General features: G+C 36.0%; 1 protein-coding gene across 1 annotated transcript in view; it reads right to left on the bottom strand.

Moving 5' to 3' along the window:
• Positions 1 to 23,655, bottom strand: part of LOC102217539 (ephrin type-A receptor 6-like) — a 186,882-nt gene that overhangs the window by 17,692 nt on the left and 145,535 nt on the right. Inside the window, exons 7-10 of the mRNA XM_023337586.1 lie at positions 22,880 to 23,042; positions 18,626 to 18,734; positions 6,021 to 6,091; positions 965 to 1,090 (exon numbers count right to left, since the gene is read on the bottom strand). Coding sequence (XP_023193354.1) covers positions 965 to 1,090; positions 6,021 to 6,091; positions 18,626 to 18,734; positions 22,880 to 23,042 — 469 coding nt within the window. The remainder of the gene's footprint in view (positions 1 to 964; positions 1,091 to 6,020; positions 6,092 to 18,625; positions 18,735 to 22,879; positions 23,043 to 23,655) is intronic.

The following is a 23,655-nucleotide window of genomic DNA, read 5'->3' as shown; positions in this document are numbered from 1 at the left end:
GTTCAAGAACAGATTAAATTATGCTTTTTAAATTAAAACTTGTTTTCAGAGGCAGACTGATCTAGATTCTGTTTTTATTGCTGAGAATAAATTAAATGTCTTTTTCAGTTTTGGATCTACAACCCCATTCTTACAGAAAAAAACAAAACAAAACTTATTTATTTAATGAAAATAGCTCATGCTTAGTTTATTGAGGAGTAGGTAAAAAAATAAACAAAAAACAACAACGTCTTGGTGATTTTAGTTTTGAAAATTAGAAAGTTGGGACACCCCTGTTGTAGAAAGCTTCACTGTAGCGTCTCCAGTCCAGGAAATAGGGATGGCCTAAGCCTGTTTCTCCTGAAATATACAAAAATCTCCTTTACTTTGTTCACATTCAAGATGAGATGATTGTACAAATAAATTTAGATCCCTGAAATTCTTTTGGTGTGTCACTTCAGGAGTATCTGAACCCCGGGAAACCTAAATCAGTCATTGTTGTTTTTGTCCACCATAAAGAGCCAATCTCAGACAAATGGCAAAAGAACAAGGCATAATAATAACAAAATCAAAACTGTGAGCTGAGAGCAAAGTCTGCCACCTGGGGGCAGTGTTGCAGTTCCCATCTAATCTCCACTATCAACTTCTCTGATTAGTTAAACTTTATCACATTTTTTTCTTGCAGGTATAAAAAAAGGAGGCTTAAATAAATCCCAACACATTTTTGTTCCTTAAGTCTATTAAAGTGTTAATACCCCAACAGTGTGCGGTGAGGATATGACTAAAACTTCTGTCTCTTACGTTGAAATAGCGGGAAGTTTGTTGGGTTTGTTATCAGTGGAAGAGAGATGATAATCTCTGTGAATGTTTGAATCTATTGTTATTACAGCAGGTGTGAAATGGTACTCTTCTGCCCACATGGTCGATGTGATTCAGAAACGTAGCGTCAGATGAGTGTGAAGCGCGTGTAGGCGTGTGCTTGTACCTGCTCCGATCACCCTCTCAATGCGGATCCTGGACGGGTCAATTTCTTTAGTGAATTCATGGACGGCCTGCGTGGGATCCTCGTATGTGTCGGGGTCCACATATGTCTTTATTCCTGGAAAAGGGACTGTTGGGGAAAAGGCGAAGTAGAATTATATATTTTCAATATCTAATTTTGCCTTTATGAACTATGGGATCATGGTATGAAACTAAACGATGACTTAGCCACTCTTGAGAGAAACATTTCAGACACAAAGAGACACATTTAACCATTGCTATTGATCAGGAGAGGCAGGGGCTCCAGCTACAGTACACTGTTCAATATCTTCTCCTCTTCAGAGCACAGGTCTTTTTGCTGAAAAGCAGCAGGGCAGCACCCTGAGCGCTGAGCCAGTCATTTAACTTGGCACAAGTTTTTCACTTTGTTTCAATCAACAAGCCGCCCTGATGAAGTGTCCTTGAGCAAACAGGTAAATTTTTTTTACTGCCTGCTGCTGTTCAGGCCTTGACCCCAACCTCCCACAGGAGAGCAGGCCCTTGAAAGAAGTTGTTGTTGTTCTCCTTTTAGGGATCAATACAGTATCAACAAACTAAAAACAACAATCAGGCGCATGGAGAAAAATCTCACAAGCTCCCGAGTTTCTCTTAAAGCATCTGCATCAACGTTGCACTCAATCTCAACTAGGGGCAGTTGAGAGACATGCTATCTTTTTTTTTAAAAAAGTGTGAATTATTTTGAAAAATGAAACCTCTGTGGTACAGCAAAAAATTTAGTTGACATTTTTTTTCTTGCTGTTTTTTAAGTCCCTTGCTCTCTGGCCTCAAATCTTAAAATATTCCCCATTCCTCTTTGTTCTGTGATGTGCTGACTTTGAAACAAGTTACCCTTTTCTTTGTATCTTTAACCTTGTGTTTTTCCCTTCTCTGACTTTGCTCCTATTTTTACCCTTCTCTCTACTCTCAAACACATATTGAATTAAAAAAGCATTCGTACCCTTAAGACCTTTAAAATTTTGTTGCTTTACAACACACATCAATGTTCTTTATTGGGATTCCATGGATCAAACACAAAGTTTTGCATAACTGTAATGATTTGTTATTCACAGTAACTTTAAAAAATGAGGAAAGTAAAATTGGGCTCACAAAAGGGCTTGACTGCGTTATGAAGCAATAATTCTTACCCTTTTTTTCAAATAAAAATCTGAAACGTGTGATTTCAATGTAATCACAGTTGGAAATGTGAAATAAATATTACTCTAAGCAAAAGGAGAATAAAATAGTTCAAGCTCAGTTGGATGGAAACAATCTACAGCCTGAATATTAAATTTTTGGTCTTTAAAGATCTAATGTGGACATTTCATGTTTTCCATTGGGTTATACTGCTTCTAAAAACAGCTCAATCGCTTAAAAGACAAAAACATCAAGTCATTTTGTGGTAATACATTCATGTTTGGAAAATGAGCTATTTCAAAAACCTTCTGAATGTAATGTTACAAATCAGCAGGCATTGCCCTGTTATCTAGCAACCCAAGTGGAACTCCAGCACATTTGGTCAGCAACTTTTACACCGTGTTCCAAATTATTATGCAAGTGATATTTTCTCAGATTTTTTTAAATGGTCAATGCAAATGATGGTCAGTACAATTTTCAAGTCATGAACTATTACAGTATAAATCACAAAGCTCCCCATGAGAACAGTATTTTTTTCAAAAATAAAAAACTCAAATGCATTGTTCCAAATTATTATGCACAGCAGATTTTCTAAACATTTTATGGATTATAAAGAACTGCAAACGGTCATTCTTTGAATGTGCAGCATTAAGTGGTCACTTAAAATCAAAAGCTATTTCAATCAAAAACATCTTAACAGACCGAGTTACATGTTAACATTGAACCCCTTCTTTAATGTCACCTGCACAATTCTTGCTTCCATTGAACTTGTGAGTTTGTGGAAAGTTTCTGCTGGAATTTCTTTGCAGGATGTCAGAAAATCTTCCCAGAGCTGCTGGTTTGATATGAACTGCATTCCACCCTCACATCTTCTGCTTGAGGAAACTCCAAAGGTTCTCAAAAGGGTTGAGGTCAGAGGAGGATGGTGACCGCACCATGAGTTTCTTCCATTTTATGCCCATTGCAGCCAATGACACAGTGGTATTCCTTGCAGCATGAGATGGTGCATTGTCATGCACCATGTCATGAAGATGATTTTGCAACAGAAGGTATGGCTCTTCTTTTTGAATCATGAAAGAAAGAAAGTGATCAGTCAGAAAGTCCATATATACTGCTCAAAAAAATAAAGGGAACACTTTAAGTGTTAAACACCTGTTTAAGTGTTCCCTTTATTTTTTTGAGCAGTGTACTTTGCTGAGGTCATTTTCACACCTTCAGGGACTCTGAGGGGGTCTCCCCCCATGATTTTGGCCCAAAAAATAACTCCACCACCTCCTTCAAAGAGCCCTGGTACACAATACCATCAATAAATTTAATAGCACAACAAAAAATTTTATCTTTATGACACTTAAATCCAATTTGCGTAATAACTTGGAACATGGTGTATTGCTGGCTGCTGGCAAAGACAAGTGCTCTGTTTACCATCCAGAAACAACTTGCTGCATTCTTGTTGGTTGTGCAGGAGGCCCCACTTCTGCTTTTCAAAGATGTACGGTTGTATAATTGCACATCTGTTTGCAGCCATTTTCATGTGCGAATGTAAATGTTGAGTTAGTGGTCGTGGCCAGCAGCAACTTATTTGGATGTAAAGCGACAAGAGGCCCTAAAACAGCTAACCCCCCCCCCCCAGAACTGAACGGACAAAAATCTCATTGTCTTGGTTTGTAAAGCTCACAGACCTGACCTAACCTGTTCAAGTAAGCATAATAAGCTTCTTTTAAATTCAAGGGTGTTATATAACATATATAAAATTGGATGTCCTGGAGAAATGGAGTTGGAGAAACCAGATTTTAACCTGCTTCATTGCAGCATTTTTTGTTTAGGACCATGGTTCTGAAGAAAGGGAGCATCAAGACACTCTTATGTCTTTTATAGCAGATTTTTCTTAAGGATTCTTCTTATCTTGTGTTGAACCGAATTCATCTTCCCGTCACCTCTGACCAACTTCACTGCTGTTCTTGAAGAAAATTACAAGCATCGACTTCCATCTTTCACTACAACATATTTGGCGTGCGCTCCTTGAGAGCTTGTATCCTGGGTGTTAAGATTTGTTTCTGCAACAGCCCTCCTGAATCAAGTAGCTCACTTATCTCCTAAGCCTCCCACCAGGTTCTGCAGCAGCCTGCTAATTACCTGTCCATTTGATTCAGCTGTGTTTAAGTAGGGGAACATCTAAAACACACGTCCTCAGGAGTGGAAATGTCCATTCTAGTTGTAGGTAAAAAAGTTAGATTTTTGTCTCATTTCTCCACGTTTGCCATGTCTCCTGCATGACTTTAAGCGCATCATCTTCAGTCTTTCTTTCAACTATTGATGTCTTTTTGCCATTCATCCATAAAGGCCAGGTTTGTTGTGTCTTAAACAGGTAATTGGTGTCGTGTTGATGCATTTTCCCACCGCAGCTGTGTATTTCTGCAGCTGGACCTGCCATGATTTCTAGGCTGCTTCTCTGAATAATCCTCTTGTTGGTTTAGGTGGACACCAACCGTGTCCTGGTAGGTGGGCAATTACATCACACATTTCATTTTCAGACATTGTTCAACCAGCTAATTAAATCATGATTTAACTACAGTGTTTAAAGCTATGGTATCTAACTTCTATAAAACATTTTTTTTACTTATTTGCTAAAACTATCATTTTGTTGTGACAGTTTGGTATAAGACAGATAATCTATGGAAAAAAAATCTAAATTTCTGCCTTCTCCCAGTGCTAACTACAGATATATACCACTCAGTCAGAAACAACCAATCAGAGGCAGGAGGATTGTCCTAGCGCTGTCAATCACCCTCAAGTACGAACTGATCAGACACGCTCCCTGACTCTGTGCTACGCTACAGCTTATACCTGACAGAGTGTGTCGTGAATGCCAAAGCTAGTTAGCATAGCTACTGATGAACAGTTTTCCTGGAATGGCAAGTTGTTTGTCTGCCATTAGTATATTTAGCAGTGCATACATGGGCATAATTGACAGCGCTAAGACCTTCTACTGGGCTTTCATTGGTTGTAATTGACTGGGAGTGGTACAAATCATACCGTCTTGACATAGATTTAACAAATATGTAAAAAAAAGATATATATATGTATATATATATACTGTATATATAAGTATGTTTAAATATATATTTTTTAATAAAGTAAAACGCTGGGTTTAATTTTTTTCTTTACCAGAAGCATTTGGAAAATAAAGTGGGAAACATTTTATGTATCTTAAAACTGTTTTCTGTGAATTTTTAAGAGCTTCTGAGATTATTTCATAATCAAGACCAACTTCAAACTTCCTCACAACTTTATCCTTGACCTGTCAGGTGTGTTACTTGGATTCATCTTTGACTTCTAAATGAGTTTTTTCTACTGGATTTTATTTAGGGGTATTGCAGTAGAGGCAGATGAATAAAATTGTGCTTTAATTTACTTCCAAATCTTAGCTACTTTGTAGTAAAGTTCAAGAACTATGAATACTTTTGCAAGCCACTCTTGGTGGCAGCAATAAAAAGTTGTGTTTTAAAGAAAAAGAAAATAGTAGTAAATGCAAGTTAAGAATAAATCATTTCCTGCAGCACTTGAAGAAAAAAGCATTTCTTCCTTGAAAAAAAATCCCATTTTGAACTCTGTCATACATGAACTTACTATGCAGAGGACCAGATCCACATGGGAAGCGATCCATGCTCCTTGCATATTGAATGCAAAGAAAAGAGCAGGTGGCTAGATACTAAATGTGACTCACTGAATGTCTCTCAGCTCTTTTGCTTTCTGTTTACTGGCAGACCGCAGTGGCACATCACAGAAAGCTAAATCCTCACCAGGCAGATGTCCTTTCACAGCGTCTCACCAAAAGATTAACCATCCAAATTAAAAATCAAAACTATGAGGTGGGCAAATTGATTTACCAAGTCCATTCTGATAGTCGGTCCGTCGTTTGTCCTCTGAGGTCATCTTGGCCTTGAAGTACCACTGACACCTGGAAAACAGACAATTTGAAAGAAGAAAAAGAGTTGAGGAAATTATAAATGATGTGTTAAATGATAAAAAAGAAGCAATGCCATCAACAAACTGTAAATTCAGACTAAGTGTTGGTATCAAACAGGATCCATTTTTGTTACAGAGAAATAATACATCAGACACCCTTCTAATGAGCAGGAAAACATAAATCTACACTTTCCTTCTGTTTTACTTCTGTTAACACCTCTAAAATGTCAGGCTGTCATATGCCTCAGGATAGAGCAGGTCAAAAATAACAACTATTACTTTCTCCTGCTGAAGTCATAACTGTTCCTAACAATACTGAAGGGGATTCCTTATTAGGTGAATTATATGCCAATGCATAACAACCATCATCCAGTCATTTGATTCACTATGGGCATTTTTGTTAAAGAGCAGACTGCAACTCCATTCCTGAAGTGCAACAACTCTGCAACTTTTTGGATGCATACCTGCTCCAACTCACCTGAAACGAATGGATGGTTAATTACCAATCTTTTGCAAAACATGCCATCATTCCAAGGAGATAAATCAGCCTTTTGATTCAGGTATGTTGGAGAATAGTTGCAACTAGAAGTTGTGGGACAGAGGCATAAAGGTCTGGAGTTGCTGACTGTTGCTCTCAAAATGTAACAAAGCAAGTTGCCAATGTGTGACAGGTTTCTGCAACAAAGACGAGGATGTTAGCAGTGTTTCCACACATTTATGGATTTATGGATGGATGGATGGTTGGATGGATATCAAACTAAAAAATAAGAGATCGTTGAACACATAGTTACAGCTCTTAGTTGTAAAACGTAACAGAGTTTGGATATTCAAACATTTTTTCATACTCTCTTACTTCTCTATACTTAACCAGACCTGGATGATATTTACAGACAAGTACAGACTTTTCCAGATTGTGTATTAGCACTTTTTTTTTCCATCTCCACTTCAAATCATAAATCAGAAAGAAGCAAAAACCCTAAAGAGTCATGACAAAGACTATCAATAATTTGCCTTCACTTTTTTAAAGTGACATACTCGACCATACAGGTGTAGATTTGAAGCTGCAGTAACAAGCTCACACCAAAATGTGTTAGAGAGGAGTAAAAGTAAAAAAAAATACCTGATGTGAACAAGCCGAAGTAATTGGGGGATCATTAATACAGTACATCTCAGAGGCAAATAAGCTGTACATTCATGACACACATCACTATATAGTATATCACATACTGTATTTCCTGCTAAAAAATATTTTCAGGCAGAATCAGACAGCATAATGTGATGGAATACAACCAGTGTAGTTTCGTATCTGAACAAAAATCACATTCAACTTTATCCTAAAAAAAGCAAACAAAAGGTAGAGCTTTACATTTTCAACAAATTTCAGATAATGCAAACCAAACATCTCAAAGCTTGATAAACACAAACACCCAATCTCCTACCCACAAGGAACAATGACAAAGACTGTCATGTTGTCAGAGCACACTTTTATTGAAAATATGTAACTGTGCACAAGCTGTCTCGTCCTCCTGTGTGCGAGAGCTAGAGGTGTTTATCTGGGCACTGAGAGACCGAGGAAGCAACAAACAGAAAGCGGCTGCCAAGAAAAGTCTGAAAAACCACAAGATTAGATGGCAGCATCTGTAAAGGATCTCAGAAGATTTGATTCAAATAGATCCTTGCTCTGAAATTAAAATGGGAGAAAGCAAAAAGTGCCCTGCATGAGTCATGTTTGCAGAAAGGTGCCGGGTATAAAGGCTGCAATGTAAGTCACAGCTGAAATGTTGTCTATAAAACTCTGAATAGCCTATTGAGAGTTGTTTGCAATAAAACACCGCTGCAAAAGCTTGCAGAAGCAAGCTTACCTTATTCTCTCGTGTGGTTTAAAGGCTTGTAAACAGTTTGAAATGTTCAGTTTTTTTTTATTCATTCTTTGCTTATGTTTTGAGTGGAGGGTTGTTGTCTGGAAGGAGATCCAATTGCAGATGAATTTTTACCAAAGCCTTTCGTTTTAGCACCAACGTGAAGTGAAGGCCTCTCAAATTTCAAATTAATCAGTGTCATAATGAAATGTATGACATTGATTAATGTCATAATCAATGTCATAAGTAGCTACTGACTTTAATCAGGCAGTAGCTACTTTATTCAGCTACTGACTCAATGAAGTAGCTGAGAGAAAAAACAGTACGGTGCATTAACAGTAATTACACTGGTCAACAGCCAAAAAATTGAGTTTTTTAAAAAACTGTTTTGGGGTAATTTTGATGCACTGAATCCAGAAATCACATTGATTTTGCTCAATCAGGTCAACTTTCTGAACTAACCTACATATTAGTTTGGGATGCAGCCATGATGGCTGATTGCTGCTGAACACACACGAGGCGCTCGAAGAAATGGAAGTTCATGTTGCACAATGAAGACGTAATATTCAATTTGCATGTACAATTTACCCTTACAGGAGTTTATTACTGAATTTACAGAAATCCAAGTTTGTAACATTTAATTAATACGCTCTGTTAGAAAATATTTTTTTTCTCCTGAAACCTTCTTTTGGATGAGAAATATTAACGGAAATGAACTGATGGTGTCGCAAAAATGTCATCAATTCAGTCAGAATATCGGATTTCTGTAAATCAAATCAGAATTAAAACCTGACCTGATTGAGAAAAATGGATGTCATTTTTGGATTCAGTGGTGCAAAATAGTCTTAATTCAGCTGAAAAGATGCTAAATGGTTTAGATGCAACCTCAGTTCAGCTGATTTAACCCTCCTGTTATGTTCCGGGTCAAATTGACCCGTTTTAAAATTTACAAATTAAAAAAAAATAAATAGAAGCATTTTTTTTGCATGAAACGTTTTCTATTTGTCTTAATAGGTGCACTCTAGACATAAGTTGAAAATTTATTCATTTTACACATTTGTACCAAACCCTAGGTCTACTTTTTACATCGATACTGTTCGGGTCAATTTGACCCTGGCAGTCAGGTTAAAGTGCAAAAAAAGATTTTATAATGTCCAATTCTATATGTTTCCTTGCAGTTATGAACCATATTTCACCACACACACACTCACACACAAACACACGCAACCACACACACACAAGCCCACTTTCTCACTATTATCTTTACTTCACTAGGAAACTGTGAAAAAGCAGGTGTTCACACAACCTTTGACGGGAATCTTTTCTGTTCCTGTGGACAAACTCCACCCACTCTGAGTGACACTCAGCAGAAGTGGAGAAAAACATAAATACTCTCTGCATGACTCATTTATCTTGATTTTAATCAGCGGGTCAATTTGACCCAGAACAGTATGTGTGTCTCAAGTTCAATTATAAAGATCACCCTTTGGTAAAAAAAAAAAAGTATAATATAAAATAATTTACCAAAGGTCAACTTCAAGGAAATTATTGTTTTTTTGTGTCTAGGTTTTTTTCAGTGGACATTAAAAATCTAAATTCCATTTTTTATGTCCAAATGAGTAAATGAGCAGGTTGTCGTCATTGATCCTTAATTTCTGAGAAATAATAAAACATCATTGCACAAATATTGATTGAAATGGTTAGTATTGGAGTTAATAATCAGATACAAAAATGTTTTGGAGGAATTTTTTGGTTTCTGACACTATTGCATGATTAAACACTCCCTGGGTCAAATTGACCCACGAACATTTTTGCTGTACCCTAGAAACGAACATAACAGGAGGGTTAAGCACATCGCAATCTGACTGCTAGAAAAAAAAGGTATTTTTTCCCCCCAAAAACATGAAACAAGCAGCTAAAAGATAAAAAGGGATGTTACTGGACTAACATTCACAGAGATGTGAAAGTGAATGAGGCACATGATTGCTTTATTTTTATACCAAAGATCAGTAACTGCCATAAACTCACTGGCGTCAAAGTTAATAGTGCCAATCATTTAACACAGATGATGTGGACCTTGAGGTAAAAAAATATCAACTCTGTATTGATATTTAAAATTTTTTCACTGTAATCAGTCATGACATATTTAGTATCACTGGACTCTTTGGAGTCTCAGAGTTTTGAGCTTCTTTCATCTGTCTACCTTGAAAGCTGCAATCGCAACACAGAATAACTAACAATCATTGAACAGAGGGTTGAAATTAAAGCCATAGTGAATAATGTAAAAGGTAGTTTATTTATTTTATGATCAACTGTGGAATTCAGTCAGATTGTGTCTTATATAAATATTGAAAAATGTCTATCTTAATGTGTTTAATATAATTAATTATACAGATGCATAAAAGAAATATAAGATAAAAGAACAAATGTAAAGTAAAATAGGAAGAAAAATACAAAATATGTTTTGTGTCTGTGTGGAATGCAACTCCAAATAATAATAATAATAATAGTTATTATTATTATTATTGTCATATGACAAATATAATTCCCAACTTAAACATTTCTCATATGGTAACAAAACTAGTATAAAGATAATCAAATTAAATGAGTTTCTTGGTAGGTAGACAAATAGTTTTATACGAAGAAAAAAGCCAAAAACAATTTTACACACATATGAAAGTATTAAAATATGACAGCATAGAAATATCCCTTATTGTCCCTCACTGGGGAAATTCAGGTGCAACAGCTGCAAAGTGACAAAGATGGCGACAACAGTAAAAATAAGAAAATAAAAAAAAATGTAAAGTGTAAGAACAAAAATGTAGTTCTGAAAAATAAGACACTCAGATTCTAATAGATTAAAATAACAGCAAAAATAGCAAACTGTGCTCTGCATTAGAATAAAGTTAAGAGGTTATTTAGCTAAACTGACGAGGTGCAGCAGTCACACTATGCCTTGATATCACTGAATGTTTCTGTGAAGTTCAACCAATCTGCTGCTATTAAAACACTTTTATGCTTTACTGAAATTGTGTTAAATTTAGTTGTTTTTTTTGCTGCAGTAGAAAGTACAACCACTTCTTAAAAAGTGATCATCGACTTATTTTAAAACACCACACTTTATGATTTATGACCCGCAATAGAGTCAGACCTCAAATTTGGCGACCTGTGGTTTAAAGAATATCTGTTTCAGTTTGACATTAAGCTAAGTTACAGCTTTTAAGGTGAGGAAAGAAAACATTTTTGTTATTCAGACGTGGCTTCCTGTTAACTAAAGGTTGCGCAATGCCTTCGTTTGAACATGGCAGGTCGAATAAAGTATTTATAGCTGTGAGAAGTGGAGGTGGCAGTGCTGCAGGAAGGCAGTGAGATGGAAAATAATAGTATAAAGAATGAAAGGTGCTTTGAGCCCTCTCTCTGAGGCCGTATCACTGATGAATTTTAAAATGTATTTTGCAAGTAGAGGACTTAATTAATGACCATGTGCATGAGGGACGCTCACTCCCACAAGTGGATCTCCTAATAAAACTTCTCATATTTCATCATTTATTAGATAGAACATATAATTCTACAGCCTGTTTTGTATAAGGAGGATCTAAGTTTCACTTTTAGTTGATCGTTAAAAAGTTAACTTTGCCAATTTGTCTTTCTTTTTCTAGTAAAGACGGGTCAATGCATTTCAAGTTTTAGTATTTATTCAATAAGGGCTCATAGAAATAAACTTTAAAAACACAAACCATTGCTGACAGTGGTATTAACTCTGAGTTGATTGTTTTGTAGTTCAATGGGGTTTCTCCCCAATGGGAATAACATAACAAATCACTGAAGACATCGTTCAAATGAATGGCAGCCAAGTAGGAGACAACAGTCCAGAGGGTTGACCCAACACCCAACAGAGACGGGACAGAAACAGAAACAGACAGCTCCCACTGTGACACTGGCACTTCAGTGGAGAGCCCTGTCTTCACTGTCACTGCTGCAGACAGGCCTGCCTCTCCCGCAGCTCTGAGGATTCACATCACTGTGATCCAGACCGAACGCGCTGCTGTCCTGCTGGGGACGAGCGGACGGACAGAGGTCAGCTGTGTCGGTGCAGACATGCGGTTCTGCTGGTGAGGTTTCAGTAAAATATTGATCCAAAAAACTTCATATGTCCACAAAAAATGACTGAGAATAGAATAACTTATATGGAGATGATTTATCTGTAAAGTCTGAAGAAACTAATCGTTTTCAGTAAGTGTTCTGGATCAAGATACATTACGTTTATAATGATCAAACAATGAAAACATAACTTTAAAAAAAAAAAAGCAGATTTATGAAACACAGAGAACATGGAGAGTCGTGAAAAAGGTGTAACTTTGAGCATTGCATAAAGCTTGTAAGAGTTTTTCCATCTCACACAATGTGTACATTTTCACCCCTAACATTTTCTATCACTGCAAAAACACAAAATCTTACCAAGTATGTTTGGTCTGGTTTCTGGTGAAAATATCTTAATAAACGTGAAATAAGACAAAACCAACTTACAAGTAACTGTGCAACAAGATATTGGAGTTTAAGTCAATAATTCCTTAATATTGATGAGATACATGAATATGAGAAAATATAAGTTCCCATATATACAGCTCTGGAAAAAAATAAGAGCCCACTGATTGAAAACCTCCTGGTTATTCCACCAAATATTGATTTCTAAACTCTTCCTGAGGTCTAAAAGCAATGCATCTTTTTGTTATTTTGACCATTTCTCATTGTCTGCAAATAAATACAAGATTTTTGCTTAAAATTTCCAAGACATGTTGTCAGTAGTACATAGAATAAAAGAACGATGTTCAGTTTACTTCAACATATAACTATAAAAAGTAAAATCAGAGAAACTGATCATTTTAAGTGGTCTTAATTTTATTCCAGAGCTGTACAGTATAATGACATGTTATTATAAGTTATAATATGGAAAAAAGGATTTGTTTCACTGGCAGATTGTTTAACTTAGAACTAATACTTTTTCATCAATATTAAGAGATTATTGACTATATCTAAGCTTTTATCTCGTGCTGAAAAGTTACTTGAAAGTTAGTTTTGTCTTTTTTTATGTGTAGAAACGAGACCAAAAGTACTCAGTAAGGTTCTGTTTTTGCAGTGATAGAAAAGGTCAGAGGTGAAAATCTACACAAAGTGTCTGAAGAACTTCTTGCATGATTGTGCGTGTGGCCACAGCATCACATGTGGGCTGCCTCGCCTTTGAGGACTTAGCATAATCCGGGTTGCCATATTAGAGTAGATGTCAGAGGGGCCACGGGCCATAGGTTGCCAGATTGGGTTTTGGCTAAGTGAAGTTTGTGGGATTCTGGACACTGATAGACAGATCCGATAACCACAGGCTGAGAGGACAAAGAAGGGGATTTGGAAAGCAACCGTTGACCTCTGCTGATGGGGTCAAGCTGTTCATTAAAGAATTGGTGGCATGTGCCTTTATCAGTCGTTTCCAGTCCTCACCACTGATCCTCTTTATCCGTCTCTGTCTCACTGGGTTTCATTTTGTAAAGAGGCCTCACACACACGTACAAAGACAGCAATCACACTCAAAGAGTTTGGCATCTCTCTGCGTTCTCTGGCCTGCCTAGCACTGCTACAGTACATATTGGCTTGTTCTGTGCAAGCCTGCAGAGCTCGGTAAAACAAACAGGCTCAGGGACCTAATCAAAGCATCAGTGCAAGTCAAACTACTTTTCACTTGGCCTCTTATCTTTCACAGCTGCTGTAGCAACCAAGGGCACAAAAGGAAGGACAACCGGAGAAGACATGAAAGGAACAAAAGCACTTGCAGAGACTGACATAATTCTGAGCAAACCCAGTACATTATGTAAACCTCCTCTCCTTGCCTGCATCTTTACAACTGTGGCACCTTTGCTCTGATATAAGTTTGCACTCTACATTTCACATAAATAGATATAAACAGAGGTGTTTTTTTTTTCAGGTGGAAAGCGTTCCTCAGCTCCTCTTCTTGCTCCGTTTCAGGGCCGGATGAGTGAAAGCTCTCATCTGTCTCTGGCAGCAAAACGACATTTGAAGCTTTTCTAAAACTGAGTAAAAGTGAAAGTCCCTCCCACACAGGGCAGAGGGATTGCAGCAATGAGAGACGGTGAGCGAGTTGAATAACACTCCAAATACTGACGCTGCTTTTAGAAGGATTCAGTTAAAAAAAAATAAAAATAAAAAGGTATACTGCAAAAGAAGCCTGCAGCATTGACTCTAGTTGTTGCATCTGCATGTGTGAGGTCTTACTTAAGTAAACACACATTGATGGTGCATTTAAAAAATATAAGAAATTCAGTGCAAGGACTGGCTGTAAAGCTGAATAATTACAATTATGTAGTTTTTTCAATCTTACCAACAACAAATAGGTTTTGATTGCAAAATTTACAATTCATTAAATCCACATCAGAGCTAAAACAATTATACACGTTTCCAATAGTAATTATATATCCTTCTGTGGTAAAAAAAAAAAACTCTGAATTTGTTTTTCAAAGGTTAGGCTTTAGTAAATAGCACTTCTGTAGACAGATGGTTTAATGGGTTAACCAGTAAATATAAACTCTCAGAGGAAATTCACACTTTTAGTCAGACAATAAAAAAATCAACACAGGTTAGAAACTGAGATGTGATGAATTCAGTCTGGCATTAAACTACAAATGGGTGTGAAATTTTATTTTATTGCAACTTCAAGTATCAACAAAAACTTTGTAATTTTTTAACAGATTATCTGCCAGCAAGTTTATTTGCCAGCTTGTTCTTTGTCACATGTCAAACTCGATAAACTCGATTAAATACTAAGTGTGCTTAAATTTTATGTTATCAAACAAATCAATGCAGTTTATATCTGTTTACTGCCAAATTATATCAATTAATCCCTCCAGCTTCTTGAGAATTATCGTGGAAATTCACGCAAAATGAATAAATCCCTGGACGTTCTTGTAATATTCTTTTTGAGTTTTTGAGATGTACTTATAGACATTTTATGGATTTACATCTTCTAAATATTATGACTTACAGCTAATTGCTATTGTTAATGCGGATATCCACTGTTTCCTGCTACATTGCTGTAATAGGACATTACACAAATACGTACATTTTTAGTGTAAATGTTATGCTATGGTCATTTTATGGAGTACACAATTATGGGCATTATTACTAACTTGACAATTAACCAGTCGACCATCACAGATCTCCCCCACAAGTACAGCAAGTCAGAAGCTGCTCACAAAGTGCTGCGATACGCATACTGATAAAAAAAGTTAACTAGAAAGTAAAAAGCAAAAGGCAGCAAAAGTAACAAGGATAACTGCAGCCTTGTGAAGCAAAGCCTGCTCAAGAATTTGTGTGAGAGAGGATAAGCCACTCCTGAAGCAAAGACAGGGACTGGACTTTTGCTGATTCCTGAAGGAAAAGTGGAGAGGAATAAAATCCAACCTACCTAAGAAAGGGTTGGGAATCTATGGAGTGAAATGGAAGATGAGCAGCAACAGACAACAAGACAGACGATGCAACCTGGCCTTCCTTAGCAACTCAGACTAATTGCCACCATATTATGCAACATTGATATAGTAATTCTTCTAAAAGTAGCCCAGACCAAGTATTGAGTGTGCAGTTTGCAGACAGACAAAAATACAGTACTTTAAATATATCAAATTGTGTTAAATAGATCAATATTTTGTATTAATTACCTTATTTAACCAGGCCGAAACCAGATTAAGAACTAAATCTCATTTGCAAGAGGCAAAAAATCTGCCCAGGTACTGAATTAAAATGAGTATTCTAATTTACTGAGATGTACTGTCTTCTTATGCATGAAGGGATTCCTTCATGCATAAGAAGACAGTTTAAAGAAGTCACAGTTTAGTCTTAATTAAATTGTTTTTTCACTTCTGTTTGAGTTGGGGTCACATTTCATGCATGATGTATTTGTAAGTGTAGTGCAGAGAAAAATGCTCTTGCATTAAAATCAATTTGCATCTTCCGACAAGTCTAATATCTGCTGAATTAAAGCTTTTTAAGGTTAAATGACAGAAAAAAATTTGCTTTTTGGATATTCGGAGAAGTCCAACCAAATAAACACGTACCAATTATCAAACGTGGTAGTGGAAGTATCATGCTGTGGGTCTTTTTTTTTTTTTACTTAATAGCAGTAGCGCATTGTGAAAGCAGATGGCTTAACTGCAGAACTACCAACAAAATCTTTTTTTTTATTATTTAATAAAAATTTATTTAATATCTAAGTAGAAAATACATGACAAAAAAACTAAAACTAAAAATATTATCACAGAACAAAGAAAAAGAAACAAAGTATTGTGTTTTAAAGAGTGAGTATTATTAACCGTGTGTGTGTGTGAGAGAGTGTGTGAGCAACGATGGTGATATGAATTACATTAATATTAATAGTCATAGTTAATGACTATTACTTGATCATCGTATGTCTGTATTTACCTGTTTTTCATTATTATTATTTTTGTCAGTATTCATACTTGTTTTTTTATTGTTCCACATACTGATAATGCCATACCTTCAAAATCTTAATGCAAAGTCAACCAATTAATTCAAATACATTTTACAACTTTTGCTAAGAAGAGTGGTTAACTACAAATTATGTCAGAAGCTTCTTGATGATTTCAAAAAGAACGTAAGCTGCTAAAATTCACACAAAATTATTATTTTTAAAGTTCATTAAAACTGTTAACTGCACGAACCGTCCATCCTGGTTGGTTTGAAAAAAATATTTGAAGCTCAAATTTAATACAACATTCATAACCATGATGAATGGAAGTCAACCTCTGGCTTTAAGAAAAGGAAAAAGCTTCAATAATCCAGTGATTTAGTGGTTTTAGCAGATAGCATATTTTCATAACCAACTTTTGTTAAAAAAAAGTTACAAACATTTATAAAACTGAATAGTTGTTAGGAATTTTCACAAGGCAGGAAAGGGTTCTTAGAATTGATCTCATTATGTTAAATATTCATATGCGCCAGTATTGGATCATGTTGAATATTGAATGTTCGACAATCTGAACATGTTCTAAATCTGGAGACCCTGGCAAACCTTTTTACCACCCACACAGGTGTTTTCGCTCTCTTTACATGATTAGATCTCTTCAAAAGGCTTGATTGACACATCTCTGATTCTGCTGTTTCTCCAGAGAAAATGAAAAAATGTCTCATGCAATCGCTGCTGAAATATTATCTCTCTAATGAGGGTCCGGTGCAGAATGGTTTGCATATTATAAGAAAAGTAATGAAAAGAATGAACAGCCCTGTGGCGTAATTTTAGTGAGTTGGTACAATCAGAGAATAGAAAAGCTTGCTATAATTTTGGGAACTGGAAACAAAGATTATTCTTCTACTTTTATTTCCATTTTTTGTAAGTTTGCCTCCTGTTTTTTTAAAATGGGTTTTGGTTCAGCAGAGAAAAGAAAATCTTCCGTGGTTGATAAGATGAGCAAATCATTATATTTCTTTTGCTTTTATTTGTTTGAACAAATGGTTTTTAATATATTTTGGTTTGTTTTTGAATCATGCAACAGATTTTACTATAATTACATCCGTAAATGCATATTTTCCTGCATTTTAATACTCTGCAGATTACGCTCCATGCTTAAAGTGTAAGAAATAAAAAAAATGCAAATCATATGAAAAACTATGTTTGAGTTGATGGTATTCCATTTATTTTTGTCCAAGCTGTTCAGACTGAAATGGCACATTATTTAGTCACCATACCTTCACATCACACCTCTGAAAAAAGTGAGAGAAATGTTTCCCCCCTCACACAGTTGCACATCGCATCTTCACATAGATGAAAACAGATTGGTTGTATGTGCAAGAGTGTGAATGCGCTTGGATGTGTTTTGACAGATTTACCTCTCTTCTCTTGCAAGGTTTATGTACCTGTGCTGTCTGCTTCCTGCACTATAAATTAATACACTTTCTTCTTAGAGTAGAGGCATTGAAAGCTGTGGAATTGATGTAATGCAATATTACACAATATAATCTACATTATATTTTATTTTAGGTTTACATCTGAAGCCGAGTTCAGGACACAGAAGCATAGCAGTGCACAGTATTGAGACATACAGTAGGTGTTAGCTAAATATGTGCTCTTGCTCCAAAGACAGTTTAAAAAAAAGTTTTTGCTCTTTTTCCATTGGAAATGTTTGAGAAGGCGTTGAATGTTAAAATTTCAAGAGACAATTTGATGCTTTTTCCAACATGACTTAAAAATCCAGGCAAAAGTTAAAGTTTCTTGTCTGGCAACAAAGCTAACTCACCTCACTGTAACCAGATCTACCTAATGATACAAATAAGACTGATTGATTGATTGATTGATCTTCCTCCTTCTACTATTGCATGAAGGGTGCAGAACTAATTTATCTTATACAATTTCAATTAAATGCATACTTGTTTTTCTCGAATAAAAAGTTCAAGGACTATAAATTGTTTTTGCAAGAGTTTGTATGCAAAACCAAAGAAACAATCAATATATAAACTGAACCAAAACTGAATAATTTCTCCATATAAGTTTGTAAAAAAATAAAAACAGTTTCCAAGCTTTTATATCAGAAACACATTGTTTGACACTCGCAGTTTCTTTAGCATAAATTAAGGCTTGTTATTGATCTTACCTTCCAGTGATGAGGAGGAAGAGCGTGAGGATGATGAGAAGGGTGAAACCACCGACTGCTGCTGTTACAATGACCAACACCTGGCCCTGATCAGAAGCCATGTCAGAAGCTGAAGGTTTGGAAAAAGCAGAAAAAAAGGGTTAACAAAGAGATAAATGAGACGTTTAGGAAAGAACAAGTAAATAAAAAAACAAAGGAAACTGAGAAGAAATAAGATTTTTTTTAAATTCAATGCAGCACGCGAACACCGTTCACATTCGTTTGATGAGCAGATATTATTGAGAGATGTTTGATCAGCTCTTTGTCCTAAAAAAAACTGTCAGCTTTTCTTATTTGGAATGATTCATTTGCCTGCTGCTGGTTAATTAATTTTATTCATTCATGAAATTGTGATTTAGTCCATGATGATTTGTTAAAATTGGGCCCATTTGATATTCATGATTTTCCCTTTTCTGTGTCTTGTCAGAAGGCTAACGAATCCCAGATAATTGAAAGATGATTGCTATTACCAAACTTATTTCTATAATATTTCACGCTTAATGAATATGAATTAGAGATGGTGGAGCATGGTGATTAAGGCTTGTGTGGGTGTATGTAGGTGTAATGCCAAGAGCATGGAAAGCATGTGTATGAAATGTGTCCCTTTCACTTAATAAAAATAATTACACAGCACCCTGGGAGAGGATGAGTGAAAGTGATGACGGTCGGACCACAAATGACAGATCTCAGCTTAACACACTTTTCACATCTGAACAGATGCATTAGATTGACAGTGCTGGAATGAGGTCCAGTCAAAGAGGGGTGACGCAGCAAAAACAGATGACAAGTGAAAGACAAAGGAGATAAAGACAAAGAAAGAAGTGGCAGAAACACATGCAGCTGGAAAAAAAAAAAACGAGTGCAGCGACACTGACTGGCAGGTGGACAGACAGACTGACAGAGAGGGAGAGAGCGGCAGGGGCCAAACCTGCCTCCTCTTTTAGATAAAAGGCCAGGCAGTACAAAGGCTTGGCCGTGCAGCCTCTGATCTGCAGATAAGGCCAAACTCTGCAGCTTTGGAAGCAGAGGGCCACTGTGAAGCCAAATCACCTCTTTCTCAATAAAACCTGACCCAACATAAAAGGGCAGCTGGACCTTTGTACTTTATGAGCACGCAATAAAGCTACGACTGACAAAAACATACAAGGAACGCTGTGATTCAAAACACACTGAACAGAAAAGGAGTAGTGTCAGTTTCCCTTGATGACTGTATTTAGTTATTAGTTTCTGTGGTTTAAAGAATTACGCTAAATTAAATTCACTCTCCAGAACATCCAGGGTTTTAGCTGTGAAAAGAAAAACTCCTTAGTGAGAAGTAGAAAAATTCTTAATATCCTTTTGCCTTTAAAACTGAGCTTTAGTTTATGAACAAGAAATCAAATATTTGAGCTTCACCAGGTGAAAGTAAACAAAAATAAAAAATGAGAGTCAGTGTAGAAATCTGCAGTTTTGCAAATGATTTTCTGTGCAGGACGTTTTTGTATTTTTGTAAATTGTATGCACAGATTTGTTTAAAAAAAATCATCTGTTTGACAATATTTGTAGGAAAATTTCTGTCCCTTCTGCATCATTTACTTCAATTTTTGTAACTGATTTTCTACTTGCTGGCTTTCTTTTAAAAGATACCCCCCAAAAACATTGGTGTTTTTAGTTTTTTAAATTTTTTTTCCCACTTTGTTAAAAATAAATAGCAAATGGGTTGAAAATTAGCATGTCTTAGTATTAAGCATGAGCCACTTAGTTATAATATGATTAGCGTGAGTAAAAATACAGTGTTATCATTATATCACCACATTTGGAGATAAAATAGTATGCTACATTATTTGTTACAATTATAAAATGACCAATAACATTCATTCTCGGTCTGTGCTGCTTGCTAAAGAAAACATTTTAACTCATTTATGTATGTTTTAAGTGAAGGAAAAGTGTAGTAGCGCTCTTTCAGCTAGCTAACTGGCAGCAACAGGTGAGGGAGGGGAAGTAGCTTCTCATCAAAATGACATAAACAAACCGAAGGTATGGTTTTAAAACCTTAATGTTAAAAAAAGCTTGTTACATTTTGATACTGGAAACAAACCCGTGCCAAGTTCGTATCAGAAGCAGGTGAGGCTCTTACAACAAAATATATTCATCCAAAAACAATTTAATTATTCCTCCTTCAAAGTTTGGTTTCTGTTTGTATTCTCTAATGTTTCTGATAATTAAAAAAATTCCTACTTTCCCTCAACCACAGGTGTCAGACTCCAGTCCTCGAGGGCTCAACTGTGTTGAAACACTTGATTTACATAATTGGGTAATTAGCAGGACTCTGTGGATCTTAAGTACATCAGAAGATAAATGTTTTCATATAGACGGGTTGGAGTTGGAACATATTCAAAACTTGCAGGACACTGGCCTTCAAGGACTGGAGTTTGACATCCTTACTGTAAACTGAAGGAGACTTCTAGGGAAGTTAGTAGAAGAGTGAACTAGATAGATTCCTAGAGATATAAGTGCTTGACACATAACTGTATGGTGGGATGTTAATAACACTACAGTTGATAAATCATCATATACGTCGCCGTTTACAGACCAGCTGTGTTTCATTGTCCCCTTTTACTTTTACTCCCTTCAGCTTCACACTTCTAGAAAGGCTTATGTATGTATGTATGTATGTATGTATGTATGTATGTATGTATGTATGTATGTATGTATGTATGTATGTATGTATGTATGTATGTATGTATGTATGTATGTATGTATGTATCTATGTATGTATGTATGGATGGATGGATGGATGGATGGATGGACAACAAATGCTGAGCATAGACTCCATTCACTGCATGTTTGTGCGTACCGTGGTTTTAGGCTGTCTTTTTTAATTTAGAGGATAGATTATGTAAAATGTATTTTATTGTAATCTTGCTGTAGCAGCTAGCTGTGCTGCAGTGGCTCTGGTTTATACATGAAAATTAACAAAAATGTAGATCAAAGGTCTGAAACTTCAGTCCTGCAGTACCAGTGGCAGTGTCCTGCTGGATGCATCTTTGCTCCAACACATCTGAATTAAATGAAAAGTTAATGACCTTTTGCAAAACTTCCTGACCTGGATACAGCAAGAAGAAGCATCAGCCTTCTGATTGAAGTTGGTAACAAAAAGTTACATTCCTGCAGGACAGTGGCAGTCCAGGACCAGTGTTGCTAACCTCTGCTGTAGATTTTGCAGCAGAGGTCAGCAAAGATTGTGCTTTATTGAATTTATTTATTTTTTGTTATCATTTCTTCCTTCATACAATGTTATTTTGTACTGCTTGTGTAAAATAACATTATTATTTTACGCTATATTCATCAACACACTGCAAAAACACAAAATCTTACCGAGTATTTTGGTAAAATATCTCAGTACACTTGAAATAAGACAAAACTAACTTACAAATAACTTTTTAGCAAGACACAGACACTTGTTTGATATGTTCCACATCTTGCGGAAAAGTTACCTTTAAGGAAGTTTGTCTTATTTCAAGTGTACAAAGATGTTTGCACTAGAAACTAGACAAAAATTATTTGGTAAAATTTAGAGACTGTTGCCCAAGTAACTCCCCATTCCTGACTTTATATACGTAAATGTGACTTTGTATATTAATGTAATATTTTTATTCTTGAATTTAAAGATAAGTAAAGTTATTACATAGTTGAATGCTAGATAAAATGTCACATTTATAGTAACCAGTTAGAATAATACCAAACTGTTTTCTTTGCTCAGCATCTTTCCCACATTGTGTTGAAACAGTTACATTTGCTTCGTGATAGCACCTGTACAGTACAAGTGCATTTGTATAAATATTTGTTTATTTGTGACCTTCAGGCTGTGAGCTTCCCTGGATGCTCCTCCAGGCAACATGAACTTTATTTGACTCTGAGCTGCTGTTTACAGCAAGAACCTCATATTCCTGACTATGGAATAAAAAGAGGAAATGACAAAAAACAGCAAAGCTGAGATTTTAGTCAAGCATTGTCAGAGAATGACAATTTTAGTCAAAGCTTTGACCAACTTTTTATTGTCCAAAAAGAGCTAGCAATAGGGGCGATGGATGTTTTAAATAATAATTTCTCCAAATTTTACCTTTCAATTGTGTTGTTGCAAAAAAGGTCTGTGTTTGAGACAACCAATGAACAGAAAGCAGCACCATGAAGAGGTTTACATTTTAATATTTGCAACAAATAGTGAGTACTCACAGTCACCTGTAGTTTGGTATTCATATTTTGGTGAGTAGGAGCTGAATCCACCAGCTGTCCGGGTACGAACGCTGAAGATGTACCAGGTTGCTGGTTTTAAACCCGAGACGATCACACTGGGAGCTCTGGTGTGTGTTGACGAGTAGCTCAACTGCTCTTGTTCCTGAAAGGAAAAAGTGGAGCAAGAATAAAAAATATTTATTTCAGCAAATAAGAACCAGTTTTGACCAGATATGAATGCAGTTTTAGGGAGATTTTATCAGTTTAAATTAGGCCCTTTTCCACAATCCCTGGTCTTTTAGAGCGACGCTTACCCTAATCAAAATCACGGTAAACAGTTTTGTCAAATTACTGTCACATTCACCGCAGCTCGGTGACAGATGTTGAATGAGGGAGTGGCAACAAGAAGTGCCTTCTAGGCTGCATTCAAGCTCGCTTTCTGATCCCTTTTGGGAACACAAAATGACAGCGAAGAGATAATTTCCTCACAAAACTGTATTACAAACACTTTACCAGATGTTCTGCATAATAACTGTTGCTGTGAATAGCTAAGTAGAAGACATTCCAGAGACATGAAATGGAAGATGACACATTTCATTAGACCTCTAGGCAATATTTTACACATTTATTAACATATTGAAAACAACGACAGGAAAAAAAAAACTTCAGAAATGTGTATTGGTACTACTTGTAAACACTCTTTTATAAGCATGAGTTTATATGAGTTGGAGATTTATGTAGCTATAAGTTTTGCATGCACTGAAGAATATTCATTA

This window comes from Xiphophorus maculatus, chromosome 7, assembly GCF_002775205.1.
Source record: "Xiphophorus maculatus strain JP 163 A chromosome 7, X_maculatus-5.0-male, whole genome shotgun sequence".
NCBI classification, from domain to species: domain Eukaryota; kingdom Metazoa; phylum Chordata; class Actinopteri; order Cyprinodontiformes; family Poeciliidae; genus Xiphophorus; species Xiphophorus maculatus.
Note: the sequence above shows the minus strand (reverse complement) of the source record. Positions and strands in the feature narration are given on the sequence as shown.